Here is a 21174-nt window from a genome sequence, read left to right on the forward strand (position 1 = left end):
AAGATCACAATCTGTACTCTGAGCAACAAGGATATTTTGCAGCAGAGAAGAACTATTGCAAATCATCTTTGAATAAATATTCCATTTATTGTGGACTGTGTTAACTTAGATGATGTAAAATTCCAAACATAACTAATATTGAGTACTTTCAATTTCACAAATCCCTTAATGTTTCTGCTGCTAACAGGAAAGATGGTAATGCATGAGGAAGTTAGGACCACATATAGACATGTCTGATTTCAGAGTTGCATAGAGCACTCTGATCTATTTCCCTTCACTGAGTAGAAAAGCTGAGGTTATGAGAGACTCACAATTACCCATTACTGACACATGTAAGATACGCATTTACAAAATTCCCTCAATCTGGTATTTAATCTTCTACTAATTGTTTCACGTGGTCATTTACTAATATTGCTCTGAGCCCTCATTGTAAGATATTTGATTGACGTGACTGTTTTATCATAGGATGTTAAGAGTATATATTGAGGCCATCAGGGTTGGAGCAAGTTTTCTGTTACATATTGGCTTCTTTGAAAAGTAGAAATTTCATTACCACTAATATGGGTTTGTTGGCAGAAGGGTTTGAAAGATATGCATTACAAATTCATATAAAATACTGAGTAAATGATTAACTTTTTACTAGATGCTTCATTAATTTAAAAATAACAGCACATTTAATTCTGTCAACAGTATACACAAGTGGGAAAATTTGATATAGATACAAATGATGCTATCGCATAAATCTTACTACTCAGCTGAAAATTAAAATTATATTCTTTACAAACAAATCTCAGTCATTGCACAAACTTAATCTGAACTGACAGACTACATTAAAATATTGAGCGCTGTATACTCTAATACATCTTTCAGAATTTTGCATAAATAATAACTTAATGGTCTGCAAGTCACTAGACTTAACTATGAAATCTGCAGTCTGTGACAGTAGGGCTGTGTTAATATTTGTAAAATTGTTCTTCTCGTTCAAGTAAAACTGGAGACGTGGAGCAACATGCTTCTGGTGATATGACTGCTGGTTCAGGCTCGCCAACATCCATGGATACTAAACGCATCAATAGATATCCTCATATACAGCCCCTTGATTCATATTATGATGTTTTATGTGAACCGTACACATACCAGGTGAGAAACTGAAAAACAAGACACATTTTTGTATTTGTAACAGAAATTTATGCTTGAGATTTTAGTTTTTATGTAATATGAATGTGTGATTATTCTGACAGAAACTACAGTTGGAAAGAGTAACATTGCATGAGAGCAAAAGAGGTGACTATATTCATACAAAGAAAGTTATAGAACAGCTGATTCTCCTGGGAGAAATGGATAGGGCAGTACAGTTGTTACTTGAAACTGATCTTGATAATGTGAACTACTACACAGATGCAATAAAGTAAGTAAAACTTTCATATTATTATTACATAAATGTTCTGAATAGCCAATTAAACAATCTGCTCCAGAAATTTCTAGGATATATGCAGTTTTCTGTAATGACGTGGTGACTGTTTTCCATAATAACATCCTGATTGTTTCCCATAACAGTGTGCTGTTTGTTGTAAATAATACATCTCTTTTTCCAACTAACTGCTTATTACACAGTATCAATACTAGGAATAAGAACAATATACATAAAGATTTAAAATCACTTACTCCCGCCAAGAAAGGAGTCCAGTATTTATTTTAAATAAGTTACCAGCAACCATTAAGAGTTTAGTTTCAGACAAGGCACAATTTAAGCATAATTTAAAAGAATTTTTGGTGGCCAACTCCTTCTATTCCATCCTTGAATTTCTCAACAAGTGCAGTAAACCATTTTAATGAAAATTTATTATACTTTAATTTTTGACAATACTTGGTTGTAACAGCCAAGTAACTACCTACTGTGTGAATGATGGATGTATGGAATCAGATGTAAGTCTTAAGCCTGTAAATAGTGGAAATTTAATTTTAAATCTTGTACATCATTTGACTGTCCTTAACTGAGGATAATTGAAATGAATAATTACTTTAATTTTTGACAATACTTGGTTGTAATAGCCAAGTAACTAGCTACTGTGTGAATTATGGATTTAATGAAAGCAGATGTAAGTATTAAACCTGTAAATATTATAAGTTTAATTTTAATTGATGTACATAATTTTATTGTTTATTGACAGCCTGAGGATCATTAAAATTAATGAAACTCAAGTTTTTCTAATTACATTTTTGTAATGTGTTTATCAGACATGTTCCACATGCAGGAGGATCCCCTCTTTTGTGGGTCTGTGGAATGAATAATAAATCTAATCTGTAATCTGACCATGATGAAATTTCCACACTCACTATAACTCCTTCCTTAGGTAACATACCAATGAGTCCTGTGCATATTTCTGTGCAACTTCTGAGACCTTGGGTTGCAAGTAATACTTTTTTAACTAAAACTCCTGTTATTGTTATGTGCCAGTGATATTGCTTTTATTTTGTCAAGCAATGAGCTTTCTAGCTTATAATTTTTCCATATTTTTTGTTTCCACTTTATAGCCTGTGTTTACCTCTCAACCATTTTCCCTCTTTTATGCTTTGAAATAGAGTTTGTAGATATTATACGGAATTATTCATGTATTTTACATTCTTATTATTGACAAATGGACAATACCAGAACTTAATGGAGAAGGCTCTCATCATCTACACTCCTGGAAATGGAAAAAAGAACACATTGACACCGGTGTGTCAGACCCACCATACTTGCTCCGGACACTGCGAGAGGGCTGTACAAGCAATGATCACACGCACGGCACAGCGGACACACCAGGAACCGCGGTGTTGGCCGTCGAATGGCGCTAGCTGCGCAGCATTTGTGCACCGCCGCCGTCAGTGTCAGCCAGTTTGCCGTGGCATACGGAGCTCCATCGCAGTCTTTAACACTGGTAGCATGCCGCGACAGCGTGGACGTGAACCGTATGTGCAGTTGACGGACTTTGAGCGAGGGCGTATAGTGGACATGCGGGAGGCCGGGTGGACGTACCGCCGAATTGCTCAACACGTGGGGCGTGAGGTCTCCACAGTACATCGATGTTGTCGCCAGTGGTTGGCGGAAGGTGCACGTGCCCGTCGACCTGGGACCGGACCGCAGCGACGCACGGATGCACGCCAAGACCGTAGGATCCTACGCAGTGCCGTAGGGGACCGCACCGCCACTTCCCAGCAAATTAGGGACACTGTTGCTCCTGGGGTATCGGCGAGGACCATTCGCAACCGTCTCCATGAAGCTGGGCTACGGTCCCGCACACCGTTAGGCCGTCTTCCGCTCACGCCCCAACATCGTGCAGCCCGCCTCCAGTGGTGTCGCGACAGGCGTGAATGGAGGGACGAATGGAGACGTGTCGTCTTCAGCGATGAGAGTCGCTTCTGCCTTGGTGCCAATGATGGTCGTATGCGTGTTTGGCGCCGTGCAGGTGAGCGCCACAATCAGGACTGCATACGACCGAGGCACACAGGGCCAACACCCGGCATCATGGTGTGGGGAGCGATCTCCTACACTGGCCGTACACCACTGGTGATCGTCGAGGGGACACTGAATAGTGCACGGTACATCCAAACCGTCATAGAACCCATCGTTCTACCATTCCTAGACCGGCAAGGGAACTTGCTGTTCCAACAGGACAATGCACGTCCGCATGTATCCCGTGCCACCCAACGTGCTCTAGAAGGTGTAAGTCAACTACCCTGGCCAGCAAGATCTCCGGATCTGTCCCCCATTGAGCATGTTTGGGACTGGATGAAGCGTCGTCTCACGCGGTCTGCACGTCCAGCACGAACGCTGGTCCAACTGAGGCGCCAGGTGGAAATGGCATGGCAAGCCGTTCCACAGGACTACATCCAGCATCTCTAAGATCGTCTCCATGGGAGAATAGCAGCCTGCATTGCTGCGAAAGGTGGATATACACTGTACTAGTGCCGACATTGTGCATGCTCTGTTGCCTGTGTCTATGTGCCTGTGGTTCTGTCAGTGTGATCATGTGATGTATCTGACCCCTGGAATGTGTCAATAAAGTTTCCCCTTCCTGGGACAATGAATTCACGGTGTTCTTATTTCAATTTCCAGGAGTGTATATTTATCAGGTTCAGACCTATGAAAATAACACACATTATAAAATTAAAGTTATCCATTGTCAGAAGTTTATTATGTATATCTTCATTTATGAGTAATTCTTTTATGACTCACTAATCAGAGGATGAAAGAATGATAACATTTTAATTCTTTAGGGCCTGCCTTGTTTCTACAATACAGTCAACAGGAGCAGCACAAAGCACTATAAAACTAGTGGCCACTAATCTGATTGCCAATGGAAATATTGGTGAAGGCATACAATTACTGTGCCTCATTGGTAAAGGCCTGGATGCTTGCCGTTACCTGCTCTCATACAGTATGTGGGAGCAAGCTGTATGGTTGGCCAAAGCCATATTACCACAGCAGGAGATGCAGGAGATTTTCCGCAAGTGGGCAGATCATCTTTGGACTTCAGCACAGAAGGTATAATTGTACAATAGGTACTTTCTCAAGTGCAATAAGGAGTCCAGATGATTTATTCTTGAGAAAGAAGAGTGGGGCAGGGGGAGAGGGGGGGGGGGGGTTGAGAGGAGAGATTACTGAGGTAGGTGAAACTTTAGTAGTAAAATATTGTACTTCATGCATTTATCAAAATGACAAGAAGAATTATCCATCACATTAAAAAAGAATTCAATTTGATTGATGGGTGTTGATAGAGATTTATACATATATAGCTTTTGCCAACATATTCTGTTATTCAGTTTTCTTTGTTCACCTTTGTCCTATTTTATTTTGATATTTTGTCTCACACTTTTTATCTATTCTATATTACCAGTAACATTTCTGTTTTTCCTTCATAGCTTATTCCTCTTTCTCACATTTTATTTTCCTTTTATATCCTGTTTTTCTCTCTCACTCTCTTTTATCTTTGGAAATGCACTTTTTTTTACTTCTTCCCAGCAATCTGTAATCTCTTAATATGACAGGACTTCAATGTCACCCATGACTGTGTGGCCTTGGTCAGATCGTTGCCACAGTTTCACTGCAGCTGGACATGACATTGCATGTGGTCTGTATACTGCCAGAATTTCATGGGGAATCTGTGCAAAATTTAGATGTTTCGCCCACAAGAATTATATTGTCCAGTGTACTTCAGCTTTGGAGTTAATTTCCAGTTGCTGTGCCATTTCAGTCATCACACAATTTGATGCATCTCTTATTTTTAGCACGGCAGAACTCTGTATGCAGGAAACCTGGAACATATACTCTCTTGTACAATGTGCCTCTCTGTTGCACAGTGGTCTTAGTGGGAGACAGCATATGTAACTTATTTTCTGAAGTCAAACAATGGAAAATCCTGAATGGAATGGAACAACATTATGAAAAGGAAAGTTGCTACTCACCATATGCTGAGTCACAGATAGGTACAAAAAAAAAAAAAAAAAAAAAAAGGCTGTCACAAATAAATAAAGTTTCCAGCCATTAAGGCCATTGTCAACAATAGACATAGGCACACACAAAACACACACACACACACACACACACACACACACACACACACACACAAACGCAACTCTCACACACGACTGCAGTCTTGGGCAACTAAAACCCCACTGCGAGCAGCAGCACCAGTGCATGATGTGTGTGGTGACTGGGTGGGGGTAAGGAGGATGCAGGGGTGGGGAAGGAGAGGGATAGTATGGTGGGGGTGGCAGAAAGTAAAGTGCTGCCTGCAGGTTAGACAGAGGGTAGAGGATGGGTGGGGAGGGGTGGGAAGTAATGAAAAGGAGAGAAGTAAAAAGACTGAGTGTGATGGAATGATGGCTGTATAGTGCTGGAATGGGAACAGGGAGGATGCTGGATGACTGAGGACAGTGACTAACGAAGGTTGAGGCCAGGAGGGTTACGGGAATGTAGGATGTATTGTAGGGAGAATTCCCATTGGTGCACTTCAGAAAAGCTGGTGTTGGAGGGTAGGATCCACATAGCACTGGCTGTGAAGCAGTCATTGAAATTAAGGATGTCACATTTGGCAGCGTGTTCAGCATCAGGATGGTCCACTTATTTCGTGGCCACAATTTGTTTGTGGCCATTCATATGGAGAGATAGCTTGTTGGTTGTCATTCCCACTTAGAATGCAGCACAGTGGTTGCAGCTTAGCTTGTAGATCACATGACTGGTTTCACAGGTAGCCCTGCCTTTGATGGGATATGTGATGTTCGTAGTTTGTAAGTAAATGTGACATTTGTTTGAGTACTAAAGCCATTTAGTGTTAAAATTTCTGCATCATGGTCTGAAAGGCAATTCACCCTTTTACTAACAGAATGCCCATCTAGTAATGAAGAATGAATAAAAATATTGTCTGTGGCTGTGCTACTGTTCCCCTGCACCCTAGTTGGGGAAAAAAACAGGTTGCATCAGATGATATGAATTTATGAGACCTACCAACATCCTTTTTCTTGCACCATCATATACAAAATTTATACTGAAGTCACCACATATAACTAATTTCTGGTACTTCCTACAAATGGAATCAAGAAACCTCTCTAGCTTGAGCAGAAATGCTCTGAAGTCAGAGTTAGAGGGCCTATAAACAGCAACAATTAGAAGTTTAGTTTCACTAAATTCAACTTCTCCTGCACAACATTCAGATATCTGTTCAATGCAGTGCCGTGATATGTCTATGGACTCAAATGGAATACTGTTTTTTACGTACATAACCACTGCCCCACCCCACAAGGAACTCCTTGAAACACAGCCAGCTAATTTGCATCCTGGTAAAGGAAGCCTAGGAATTATCAAATTATTTAAGTGGTGCTCTGATATACGAATAATTTCAGAGTCAACATCTATAAGCAATTCACAAACTTTATCTCTAATACCTCTTATATTTTGATGAAATATGCTAATTCCTTCTATACTTGGAAACGTTATATCCTCTGAAGGTGAGCCCTTAGAGGGAGTTCCTTCAAGCAGGTGTATGTTAGCTGACTTCAATCTAAGAAAAGTGCAGCTCTAACAGCAACTACTACAGGAATTTTTCCATGAGTGATCCTACCACCACCCCCTACACTGTCACCTATAGGCTTTGCCAGCCTCCCCTTCCCATACCTATTGAGGTACTGATAGATCCGATTGGCATCACTGAGATGTGACCCATGCCCTCTGCCATCAGCGCCTTCCCCAGCCCCATGTTGACATGCCTAACAGACACGTTAAGATGAGGCCGATCATCACGCTGAAACAGTTGCACAAAATGCACATTAGTGCCACCAGTTTGAGTAGCTATCTTCGCTCATACCCCTGTAGTAGCTATACATCCTCCAACCCCCACCTACTCCAGTCTGGTCACCAACTACCAAAAACAGGGCTGCATGTGAAATCTGTCTCGTGATCTACAACCTAAGCTGCAACCACTTGGTTGCTTTCTATGTGGGCATGGCAAGCAACAAGCTGTCTCTCCACATGAACAGCCATCGAAAAACTGTGGCCAAGAAACAAGCGGTCACCCTGTTGTTGAACACACTGCCAAATGTGACACCCTTCATTTCAATGACTGCCTCACAGCCTGTGCCATATGAATCTGTCCCACCAACACCAGCTTTCCTGAATTGCACAGGTGGGAACTTTGCCTGCAATATGTCCTACGTTTCCGTAACCCTCCTGGCCTCAACCTTCATTAGTCACTGTCTTCACCCATCCAGCCCCGTCCCTGTTCCCATTCCAGCACTACACAGCCATCATTACACCATCACACTCAGTCTGTTTACTTCTCTTCTTTTCCGCTATCCATCCCCTCCCCCTCCCCACCGACCTGTTTAATCTGCAGCACTTCATTGTCCGCCACCTGTGCCTTACTGTCCCTCCCCCTCCCCGCCACAGTCCCCTCCATACCCCCACCTAGTCGCCACTCCCATCATGCACTGGTGCTGCTGCTCGAAATGAGATTTCAGTTGCCTGAGGCTGCAGTCATGTGTATGAGTTGCGGTTGCGCGCGCGCGCGCGCGCGCGCGTGTGTGTGTGTGTGTGTGTGTGTGTGTGTGTGTGTGTGTGTGTGTCAGTTGTTGATGAAGGCCATAACGGCCAAAAGCTTTATTTATTTGTGAGAGTCTTTTGTTGTGCCTATCTGCAACTCAGCATCTGTGCTATTTGGAAAGTGGCAACTTTCCTTTTCTTAATATTGTTACTTTCTGAAGACCCTATTTCAACAACTTAATGCATGTCAGTTTACTTTGTGCTTCATTCCATGTCTATACCGCTCTCCCATCTTTCCTTTCACATACAGATGGAGGAACCTCTGTGTTCATAAAGCTGGGATTTAACAATATTTTGTTCATATTTGTTGCATTAATGCCATTAGTTGTTTTGGTAAAGATGCTTATTCTACTTCAAGTAGGATAAACTTCCTGAAATAAAGTTTTTTATGAAAAGTACCCAGAAAACTACAAACTGCAAACATAAATTCCACGTTCATTCTGCTTCAAAAGCTGTATGTTAAGCATACTTTCCATCAATAGTGCAGAGACTCTGATTTCTGTAGCTTTAAAAATGAATCAGAAATTTTATATTATTGATACAGGGTAGTAATGAATGTGTATCGTGTGAAACATGTTTAATAAGTGGCGTAATAACACTGGCTACTTTTCTTTACATTTTGCAGACAGCTAAAATATATTTGTCTGATTGATGATGATCTTTTATTTGAAAGCAAAGATGTGTTTTGTGTGCCTCATGCATGTAGCCGAAGTACAGATCAAAAGTATGTGGATACCTTCTAGTGGACATTAGTATAGGGTGGTTCTGTCCTCTGTGAACCAAGCAAGCTGAAGCAGTGGTTAGCACATGGATGTTAATTTGGGAGGGTGATAGTTCAAATCCACTTCTGGCCATCCTGATTTAGGTTTTGATTTCCCGAAATCACTTCAGGCAAATGCCAGGATGGTTGGATGGTTCCTTTGAAAGGGCGCAGCCAAGTTCCTTCCCAATCCTTCCATAATCTGATCCGACTGATGATCTCGCTGTTGGGTCCCTTCCCCCAAATCAACCAACCAACCATACCTCCCTTTATGATGGTTATAAATCTGCTGGGGACACTTTCGATGATGTCTTATTGTCTGTGGAGGAATGGCAGCTCCTTCTTCACCAAAGACCAGGAAAGTTAGTAACGTTAGGTGTTAGATTCTTGAGTGAATTTGATATTGTAACTCTTCCTAAAGGTGTCCCATTGGGATCAGGTCAGGACACAGGGCAGGCAAGTTGATTTCAGCAATTTTACTGTCCACAGACCTTTGCCTTGTAGATGCTGCTTTATGAAGATGCATTGTCACGCTAATAAAACCACTCATTGCCCCTGAACTGTTCCTCTGCTGTACACAGTACACAATGCAGTAAAATGTTTTCATATCTTTCCGCATTTATCATTTTCTTAAGTGAAATAGAGGGACCCCAACCTAACGTTGCAAAATATGCCCATACTGTAACATCACCTCTGTACATCACATTGACTCTACACATGGTGGTAGAGAATATTCTATAGGTGTCTGTCAAATTCAAACCCTTACATCTGATTGTCACAGAGTACAGCATGATTCATTACTCATTCCCAGTCATATGCTATCCAGTGTTGTTGTTCTTACATCACCATAAGCTTTGGTTGCCACTGACTACAGAAATGTGTGGCTTATGAGGAGCTGCTTGATTATTCTGCCCCATTCCTTTTAGTTCCCTACATGCAGTCATTGTGCTAGTTAGACTGCTGGTAACATTTGAAAAATCATGAGTGATTTGTTCCACTGATTCCATGTGATTTTTTACAACCACTCCCAACAATGCTTGATGGTACTTGTCTGTTGGTACATGAGGTCTACAAGTTCTTGCTTTAGCTGTGGTTATTCCTTCGCATACCCTCTTCAGTCACATCACCAACACTTGATTTGAACAGCTTTAGAAGGCTTGAAATGTCCCTGCTGGATTTATTCGGGTTACATCCAGTGCCTAGGCCATGTCCAAAGTCACTGAGCTCTTGTGAATGATCCATTCTTGTGTTACTGTTTTCCTACTGGCAACACAATGTGCCCCATCTACTTTTATGCTGGTGGGTCCACATTTTGTGACATCTAGTGATAAATTATGAATTACACAAGAGTGTCTGCATACATTTGGTCAAATAATGTATATCAATTTTAGCTTCTCTTGTCCTCCATTTCCCCTCATACATGCCATCCATTCAAAGTCTTCACATCAGCTCTCCACAGAATTTTGCTGCATAGGGATTAAGAAAAGAATTAAATGGAATGCCTACAGGAGATACAAAGGTAGTTGTAGAAGAATCAGGAAGATCTGAAATAAGGTTTCATACCCACAGAACATTGTTTTAAGATCTATTGTTATGACAGAAGAAAGGGCTGGACAGTGAGTTGGAGGATCCTACCCTGATACTGCTCACTGCTGTGTGGGTGAGAATGATGGATACCATGGAATTGACTAGGTTACTTTGAATTAAATAGGAATGTGGAAATGTGTCTGTGATTTTGTTGATAAAAAATGTTATGCTGAGACATTGGTTATGAAGAAAGAGGACATGTGTAAAACAGTTCTGATAAATTCTTTAAACTAAAGTGTTTAAAAAATTTTTGCACCACCTGCATATCTTTGGACATGCATTAGTTTTGATTCAGGGGAAACAAAAATGAAAGAACAACTCTTATGAAACTGAAAAAATAATTGTGAAGTAGAAACAAAAATATCCAGAATAAAGGAATTCTGTTTGAAAGTGTACACCTTTGCAGATCTGTAAAATCGAAGTCTGCTGGTTGATAACATTGACCACCATGCTGCTCCACTTTGTCTATTCTAACACACTTGAATTATATGTGGCATGCTGTCCACAAGGCAACCAAGACATTGCTGCTCGAGCTTGTCCCATTCTGCAACAGCAGCCCAACCTAGGTCGTCCAATGTGTGAAGACGGTTCCTATCCTACAAAGATTCGCTGCAGGTTTCAGTTGGCCCCAAGCATGCTCATTTGAGTTAATATCAGCATTCTGTTCAGTTGATTTCTGCTGGTACTGGACAAAAGTGGTTACATGATGGGAATAGTGTGCTCATACATTACTGTCTTGAAAGATGAACTTGTTCCTAGAATGTTTATTGTAGGGCTGGACATTAGGTCGGAGGATCTTACCCTGATATTGCTCAGCCCTAATATTATCTTTTATAGTGACGAGAGGCATGTAACACCTGTACATGATACCAGCCCAAAACATGATTGATTCACCTCTCTGCCAAACTAGTAGGACTGCGTGCCCTGAGACATGCATTCGTTCTCGCCACCACCACATTAATCAGCATTGATCATTAGGAATCTGACAGATCTTGCACCTGTGGGTGAAGACAGCTTCCAGTTAATGATCCAGATTCCATTCCAGGCATTACCAAGTACACCTGCTTTTCACAACCTGGTGTTGGATTGTTTCTACTGTTGTTCATACAGATGCCTAAAGCTCAAATTGATCATGTGGAGACAGTTGCAACTGTCTGAGTCGCCTGCCTCCGGAAAGGCAGTATGCTGTTCTGTTGCATTTTCCTCACAATATATACAAGCCACACTTTATAGCATGCAGTCTTCAGCTGGTATTGTTGACTGCTAGTGAACAAGAGGCAAATCCTCAAAATTTTGTGTCTCACTGTATTGGTTCGAATTATGTCATTGCAGTGTTCACCAATTTGGTGAGCAACTTCCCATGATGAATTTAATGATAAATTATGCACACATGATCTAAGCTTGAAATGACCTTTTGAGGCATGTTGGGAAACTAAACAGTGTACAGTGTGTAGAAGTTACGTCCTCCTCATGACTGAAGATACAGCATGCTCTGCTGTACTGCACAGAGAATTCAAGTTTACTGTAACTCCATTATGCAGATAGCTGTAGATTGCAATTTCATTTTCTAAAAATAGTACCAAGAAAGAAGTTGTAATTGGGGCAGGGAGGACTGGGCAGGTCATGAGTTTGTCCTAAAACTTTTTTGAGCACTTTTAGAGTTTTTGACTGTGATTGTCTCAGTAGTTGGGTTTCCAACTGTTTGCAGAAAATGATCATAACTAATTTATTTATGAATGCAGTAGCATAGATATAATTGCTTATAACTGGAAATGTGTTATTTATGCACATCTTATTTCAAATCATATACCATGATTAACCACTTCAATGAACATTACCATTTTAACTACGGCTCTAGAATTTGGCTCTTAAGGGCAGAATGCATAGAAAACAAATGCAAAGATTGTCTTTGTGGAAAATGTTTTCTGTGCATCCATGACTTTAACATATGACAAATTAAACCCTCATTTAGACTAATTTGTGGTGAAACTGTAAAATATGAACAAATGCATCTAATGAGTTATTGTCGTTGGAATGATGTTGAATATGTGTTAGCATATACAAGTGCCTGTTTTTGCAGTTGCTTTCTCCAGCTTTTTGATTAGTTCCAAGAAGTCCAGTCTCTTGTCCTCATTCACTTAATTCTGCACTTATAAATTTCATTGACATTGCTACTCCACAGAAGCCTCTTGTCCTTGCTGGGATTTTACACCTGCACCTGCACCTGCAATTCATTTATCATTGGCTGTCATGATCTATCAGTATCACATATTGTAGAAAGAAATGATTGTGATGTCTTAAAATGATCCATGCACGAGTTGTCACGGTCTCCTTTCTTTTATCGTTCTTCTAAAAATCCTTCTCAGTCCCCTCCCTCCATCTTTTGCACAACCAGCCTTGCCAATGTAGAAAGGGAGAGGAATTACTTTTCTCTGACATTCTAGAACTCTTGCCACTTGGTCTGGTTCAATTGTATTGCTCATATCTTCGTTGCAGTGACCCTTCCGGTAGTTAAACTTACTTCTTCAAATCAAAGTTATGTATTGCTGTTCCAGTATCTGTAATTTTTTCCATGTTAATCTGTACATCAATGAAGACCATGTTTTTGTCCCATAAGTGGTAGTTACAATTCCTTTTATGCTATATTTTATATACAGCAAGCTTAGTTATTCTACCTTCTGAACTATGACTATGATTTAATTAATTTCTGTTGAAGATGAAATACATTTTGTTTCCTCTAGCCCTAAAGATATTTTGTCATTCATCTAAATTACATTATATTCTTGTCTGGTGCCATGACTGATTAGGCTCTGTGACCATCTCTCTCTTATTCCTGTAGGTACCCAAGATTCAAAATATTTCTCTCACTGGCTTAATACTACACGGTACAGCTGTAACAATGGTGAGAAATACCGCTTGAGGGATTTGTCATTTGAGAAACAGTGCACATCTTGCATGAATTCACTCAAGCACTCAAATCTCAAAGTTTATCTTAGGATAAATAGAGGAAGGTAAACAGTCCATTCTGGTAACACACACTGACTTGATCCATTGTTCAACTAATCCAGCCATGTACATACTGTTACCCAATTCTTAAGAATTCCATAAATGAATACTCATTTCATGAATGGAGACTCATTCCACAGCTTTCATTAGTGAAGACTCATTCCAAAGCATGTGCTTTTCTCCAACTACATCCCTGACCTAATTTGTAGTAATGTCTTATTTTTTGTGTGTTTCAGCCCCCTTATTACTTTGTATTTTCTTTTCTTTTCTTATATTTTTCTTTGTTTTTTAAGTTTTAGAAAAATAATGAGAGAAAAACATGTTTTTGGTACAAATCATTTTAATGTTTCTCTAAATAAACACCTTGTAAAACCTACATGTAAAGAAGAGCTTTCATGACAAATTGGGTTAATATGGACAAAGAGAGATTAATCTGATGTGCTGTTTGACAGCTTTGTAGTGAAACTACAGATACAAGTGATCATTTTATTGGATGTGCTTCATGAACAAACCAATTTTTTTATGTTGGTTCATCTTGGAACTCCCAAAGAGTTGATTATACTGCTGCCCATGTGAATGTATCCAAGTTTCGTCTTCTGTTAACAGTTCTGAATTTTTTTTTTTCAAATTTTTTGAACATTTCCTTACATCAATTGACATGAGCCTGATTTAGAGCTTTGGATAAATTATATGGAGCCGATTAGAAACAGTTTTTTTCTTACAACAAAATGTTTACTCAGATATCAAATGTTCTGCAGTCTTCAGTGTGCTGAAGGCTGCCTCTGTCTGACTGCAAATCGCATGCCGATCCTTTTCAGTCATGTAGAACACAATGTTGATGTTTGGAACAACTAGTTTTGGTTGACTGTCATGAAATTCATCCCATAACCATGATTAAATCCTGCAAACCGATTTCAAATAGTCTTATCTCAAGGCAATTGATTAACAAAAAATGTACGAAGCATTTTGAGGGGTTATTGTTGATTTAACTTTCACAAAAATCGTAAAATTCATCCTTTGAAGTGCCATTTTTTCACAATACTATCTCTTTAAATGCTTCTCATAAACAAATTTCTTGGCCAAGTTATTATATGTCATTGTTTTAAGAATAACAAGTGACAAATTTTAAAATATTAGTAATGTTGCATCTCAGTAATCTGACATATCTAGTGGACATTCGTAAAACCTTAAATGACAAAGGTCATATCTCTCATTTTACCTATCTCATACCCTCCCTATTATCCCATTTGAATGAAATTCTGCTTCTAATTTAATTTGAGTATTTTTGGTTTTTATGATGTTCTCTCCTACAGAATCATCCTTTACAGTTTGAGTTATTCTGTAGCACAATTAAAAGTACTTTAATCACAACAAAAGTTCATTGTCTATATAATTCACAAAATTCTGTCCAACATAAATCTTGATGAATTGTTTAGGTGCAGTGAAGCATTTGCTTGTAAATCCACCACATGTTTTCTTTTGCTGCTGTAGTGGATGGGCTCAGTCCGAAGATGGTGTGATATTCGAAGTCCTTTGTCACATTTCCCATTGTGAGTTCCACAACATATGATCTCATTGTTCTATACTTTGTCACAGTAGGTAAACACATTTTATTTAGTTACTATAGTCCAGGTCAGAAAGTAACCTTGTCATCAGGTTAGAGTATGGAACTAGTCACTATTGGTTCATGTTATCACTAATAGTGATCAATGTGTTAAATCATAAATGTATAAATAAATAATAATAATAAATAAATGCTTTATTTGGCCATAATAACTTAATAGTTGTGGACATAGTCCATTTACAAACACAAGAACATCAAAAATGTTTAGAGGTAAAGATAAATTCTACACAATAACATTAGAAATCTTTGATGGAGTACAAGCATTAACAATTAACAGTTGCTTTAATTTTATCTTAAATATGTTTCCTTTTAACAATTTTATATTATTTGGTAATCTGTTATAAAAGTGTCTTCCAGCAGAAAATGGACTATCATCTGTTGCCCTTTTATTCTAAATTTTATGTGGTAACACTCTCTTCTTCTTATATTACAATTATAGATTTCACTATTGATTACACTATGCTTAATATTTTCTTTTACAATTTATGTTTAACAATTGTTTCAACTTATAGCTCTGGTTCTGTATCCACTTGCCTGGATTTATAATTAGGCAGAAACTCCTCCAGAATTGTCTTGTCCTTATTTTGTGCCAATTTGTTTTTAGTGAGATTTTCTGTGATTAGGCTAATGTTCTCTGCATTATTTTGCACTGGTAACTGTTTTGTAGAGCCCCAACTTATGAAGGAGGCATCATCAGCATAATTTACTATGTTTGAATTTCGTGGAATTATTATATCATTGGTGTACACAATAAACAAAAAAGGTCTGATAATGCTTCCCTGAGCAATTCCACAGTTAAGAATTCTATAAGATCATTTTACTGTTTGTGTATGTCTCCCAGTTGTATAATACAACTTTACACATTGTCTCCTGTCAGCAAGGTATGATCTTAGCAGATCTAATGCTACTCTTCTGACTGCATAAGTTTTTGATTTATGTAGAATAACAGAATTATTTACAGAGTCAAAAGCCTTGGATAGTCTATAAAGGTGCCAATAACTTTGTTTCTTTCATCAAGTTTATTCAATACAACTTGCAAAAATGTAGCTACAGCTGTTATTGTAGACTGGCCCTTCCTGAAACCATGCTGACAGTTTTTTAATACATTGTACTTATAGAAAAATGATTCTAGTTGATCAAGAAGTAACCTCAGAATGAGATTTTCTCTCTGCAGCAGAGTGTGTGCTGATATGAAACTTCCTGGCAGATTAAAACTGTGTGCCCAACCGAGACTCGAACTCGGGACCTTTGCCTTTCGCGGGCAAGTGCTCTACCGACTGAGCTACTGAAGAACGACTCATGCCCGGTCCTCATAGCTTTACTTCTGCCAGTATCTCGTCTCCTACCTTCCAAACTTTACAGAAGCTCTTCTGCGAACCTTGCAGAACTAGCACTCCTGAAAGAAAGGATACTGCGGAGACATGGCTTAGCCACAGCCTGGGGGATGTTTCCAGAATGAGATTTTCACTCTGCAGCGGAGTGTGCAAGCTGTGAGGACCGGGCGTGAGTCGTGCTTCGGTAGCTCAGTCGGTAGAGCACTTGCCTGCGAAAGGCAAAGGTCCCTAGTTCGAGTCTCGGTCCAGCACACAGTTTTAATCTGCCAGGAAGTTTCAAGAAGTAACCTTTCCACCAGCTTACTAAGTAGTGATGTCAATGAAATAGGCCTATAGTTTTGTGTATCTGTAGTTTTCCCCTTTTATGCACCAGTCTTATTTCAGTGACTTTTAACAGGTCAGGAAATGACCTCTGACTGAAAGAGCTGTTTATTAACTGTTGTAGTGGCTTTATTAATTCATTACTACATTCTTTCAGAAATTTCACTGAGATGCTATTCCAGCCACTGAATGTATTTCCAGCTGTGTAACACACATCAGGAAGAATGAATTACTGCCATTAACGGGATTTAGCACCTGTGGTGGGTCGATCACATCCTCCCTACTCATCTTACTAAACTGGTCTATCTCTCACATACTTCCTTTGGGTCACTCAGCAATTTTTCATTGTCACTTATTATTATGTTATTGCACACTGCATTGTCACTCCCTCCTCTTTCCTTATTTTCTATACTCCACACCGTTTTCATAACATTACGAGATTGCCTCATCTGTCCAGCATACATCTGTGCTTTTAATATCGTAAATGCTTCCCTGTAGGCTTTGTATTTAGATTGGAAGTACTGCAGTTTGGTGTCTCTGAAAAGAATATATAAGTCCTTCATATCTTCCTTTAATTTTGTCATGTTGAGGGAAATTTAAGATTCCTGGAACTGTCAGTTTTCTTTAGTATTTTGGCCACTGGGCACACTCGATTAAGACAAATAAAATTTGTCCCACTTTTCATTGATATCTTCTATTTCATATAGGCCTAACTGACGCGTGCCAGGGTTTCCTTTAATGTATGATAGTCAAGCTTTCTTTTATAGGTAAATAGGCCCCTGTCAGATACTATTTCTTTTTCTGTAGGAAGCTCTAAGACTAATACACTATGATCCCAAATGTGATTCTCAAGAGTTCTAACTACAAGGTCTTCCTTTCTTAAGTTTGTAATAACATGGTCAATACATATCTGAGAGTCAGATGTAATTCTTGTTGGTATGGAATTCAAATGGGTTTAATTATAGGACTGTTACATATCAATATATCTAAGATAATTTATACTATTAGTTAAGGAGTCTATGTTCACATCCCCTATTATTACAGTCTGTTTTTTATGAGGTGAGAGTTTGTCAACTAGTTCCTCTAAAGGACAGAAAATTTTTTCATGTTACTGTTAGGAGATCTGTACAGACTAGCTATTATTAAACAGCTGTTTCTAAGCTTTATTCTTATTGCAGCTATTTCAGAAACCATCTCACATGCATGTTTATTTACCCAATCAATTTTTTTGCACTGGACATTAATTTTGACATAAATACCAACACCCCCATCTTTTTGTTGTTTCCTACAATAGACAGTGGCTGTTTTATAATTACTTAAATTAATGTTACTCACTTCTTTAGTTTTGCACCCTGGTTCATTCACAAGATAAATATGAGGATTACTAACACTTAAAAATTCGTCAATTTGTTCTGTTTTGTTGGTAATATATTTGACACTTTGTGATATTATTTTGAGTTTACTGTCATTTATGATGTAGTTGTCAAGTACTTCACCTCCACCTATACGTGGTGAAGGCTGTTTCACTCCAAAAAAGTTTCTGTAGGACTACTTTCACTTGTGAACGAACTGTTTTTATATATAAGGCTTTTCAGTTTGATCCTTTCTTTTGTTATTTGATTTAATTTTTCACACAAATAACGTTCACCTGCATAAATCAAATGAAATTCGTCATTAGTGTGTTGACCTCTATCCAACTTTCCTAATCTAGAATTGAACAATTTCCATAGTTTGAACATAGTGCCTTAATTGTAATATTTGTTTTCTTATTTACACAGAAGTTGTTGATCAGATCATACCGATGCGGGACAGTAGTGGCACTCATATTTTTCTGCTTATTTTCTTCAAGGAAATTCTTCAGAGCTTCAATGCAGACACCAGCTTCATTGCTTCCCACATCATTGCTATGCAGCATTTTACATTTCAGGTTGGCACTTTGTGCTGATTTATTAACAGGTAGCACTTAACAGCACAAACTTTCGCATTCCAGTATTTAACATAATACACCATTAATATTGCAGCCTCTGCCATATCATTTTTCAACACAACTGATGCAGATGAAGAATTCACAGGCAAGCACACACCTTACATGAAAGCAAACTCACCAGCTACAGCTGTGTGAGTCTTAAACATTGCTACTCACAGGTGCTACCCTGCTTCGTATTGTTACGTAACAATATAAGGAACCTTACAAATGGCACTGTTCAAAGGGCCGCACAAATACGTTTCTAATTTAGCTAACATTACATTATTAAATTACCTGATATTATTAATCCCATAGAAAATATGTGGATGTATTTAGATCAGCAATCAACATCCACACAATTTGATAGCTCTGCAGAATCCAGTCATCAGTGGGTGACTTCAGCTTGGTATGGTGTATGATTTTCATAATTTCACTTGATGTTACCGTAAAATGTAGTTAGGAGATTGGTGGGTGACATTTTCCTTGAAATAAAGCGACAGTGCAAAAATTCATGCTTCATACATTATTGTTCCCCCCCATGAACCATGGACCTTGCCGTTGGTGGGGAGGCTTGCGTGCCTCAGCGATACAGATGGCCGTACCGTAGGTGCAACCACAACGGAGGGGTATCTGTTGAGAGTCCAGACAAACATGTGGTTCCTGAAGAGGGGCAGCAGCCTTTTCAGTAGTTGCAGGGGCAACAGTCTGGATGATTGACTGATCTGGCCTTGTAACATTAACCAAAACGGCCTTGCTGTGCTGGTACTGCGAACGGCTGAAAGCAAGGGGAAACTACAGCCGTAATTTTTCCCGAGGACATGCAGCTCCACTGTATGATTAAATGATGATGGGGTCCTCTTGGGTAAAATATTCCGGAGGTAAAATAGTCCCCCATTCGGATCTCCGGGCGGGGACTACTCAGGAGGACGTCGTTATCAGGAGAAAGAAAACTGGCGTTCTACGGATCGGAGCGTGGAATGTCAGATCCCTTAATCGGGCAGGTAGGTTAGAAAATTTAAAAAGGGAAATGGATAGGTTAAAGTTAGATATAGTGGGAATTAGTGAAGTTCGGTGGCAGGAGGGACAAGACTTTTGGTCAGGTGATTACAGGGTTATAAATACAAAATCAAATAGGGGTAATGCAGGAGTAGGTTTAATAATGAATAAAAAAATAGTAGTGCGGGTTAGCTACTACAAACAGCATAGTGAACGCATTATTGTGGCCAAGATAGACACAAAGCCCATGCCTACTACAGTAGTACAAGTTTATATGCCAACTACCTCTGCAGATGATGAAGAAATAGATGAAATGTATGACGAGATAAAAGAAATTATTCAGGTAGTGAAGGGAGACGAAAATTTAATAGTCATGGGTGACTGGAATTCGTCAGTAGGAAAAGGGAGAGAAGGAAACATAGTAGGTGAATATGGATTGGGGGGAAGGAATGAAAGAGGAAGCCACCTTGTAGAATTTTGCACAGAGCATAACTTAATCATAGCCAACACTTGGTTCAAGAATCATAAAAGAAGGTTGTATACCTGGAAGAATCCTGGAGATAATAGAAGAAGAATGGGTAGCTCTGAGGGATGAAGTAGGTAAAAAGATGAGGGCTAATAGAAATCCTTGGGTAACAGAAGAAATATTGAATTTAATTGATGAAAGGAGAAAATATAAAAATGCAGTAAATGAAGCAGGCAAAAAGGAATACAAACGTCTCAAAAATGATATCGACAGGAAGTGCAAAATGGCTAAGCAGGGATGGCTAGAGGACAAATGTAAGGATGTAGAAGCTTGTCTCACTAGCGGTAAGATAGATACTGCCTACAGGGAAATTAGAGAGACCTTTGGAGAGAAGAGAACCACTTGTATGAATATCAAGAGCTCAGATGGCAACCCAGTTCTAAGCAAAGAAGGGAAGGCAGAAAGGTGGAAGGAGTATATAGAGGGTTTATTCAAGGGCGATGTACTTGAGGACAATATTATGGAAATGGAAGAAGATGTAGATGAAGACGAAATGGGAGATAAGATACTGCGTGAAGAGTTTGACAGAGCACTGAAAGACCTGAGTCGAAACATGGCCTCGGGAGAGCCAGTCCTGACAAAACTTTACCATCTGGTGAGCACGATGTATGAGACAGGCGAAATACCCTCAGACTTCAAGAACAACATAATAATTCCAATCCCAAAGAAAGCAGGTGTTGACAGATGTGAAAATTACCGAACTATCAGTTTAATAAGTCACAGCTGCAAAATACTAACGCGAATTCTTTACAGACGAATGGAAAAACTGGTAGAAGCCGACCTCGGGGAAGATCAGTTTGGATTCCGTAGAAATGTTGGAACACGTGAGGCAATACTGACCTTACGACTTATCTTAGAAGAAATATTAAGAAAAGGCAAACCTACGTTTCTAGCATTTGTAGACTTAGAGAAAGCTTTTGATGATGTTAACTGGAATACTCTCTTTCAAATTCTGAAGGTGGCAGGGGTAAAAT

The 21174-nt window shown here is 39.2% G+C and overlaps 1 protein-coding gene across 1 annotated transcript in view; it reads left to right on the plus strand.

Moving 5' to 3' along the window:
* The window catches only part of LOC126188321 (WD repeat-containing protein 11-like), a 209064-nt gene that overhangs the window by 183425 nt on the left and 4465 nt on the right, over positions 1 to 21174 (plus strand). The window contains exons 20-22 of the mRNA XM_049929917.1: positions 987 to 1140; positions 1242 to 1408; positions 4261 to 4528. Coding sequence (XP_049785874.1) covers positions 987 to 1140; positions 1242 to 1408; positions 4261 to 4528 — 589 coding nt within the window. The remainder of the gene's footprint in view (positions 1 to 986; positions 1141 to 1241; positions 1409 to 4260; positions 4529 to 21174) is intronic.

Source organism: Schistocerca cancellata, chromosome 1 (assembly GCF_023864275.1).
Source record: "Schistocerca cancellata isolate TAMUIC-IGC-003103 chromosome 1, iqSchCanc2.1, whole genome shotgun sequence".
Taxonomy (NCBI): Eukaryota; Metazoa; Arthropoda; class Insecta; order Orthoptera; family Acrididae; genus Schistocerca; species Schistocerca cancellata.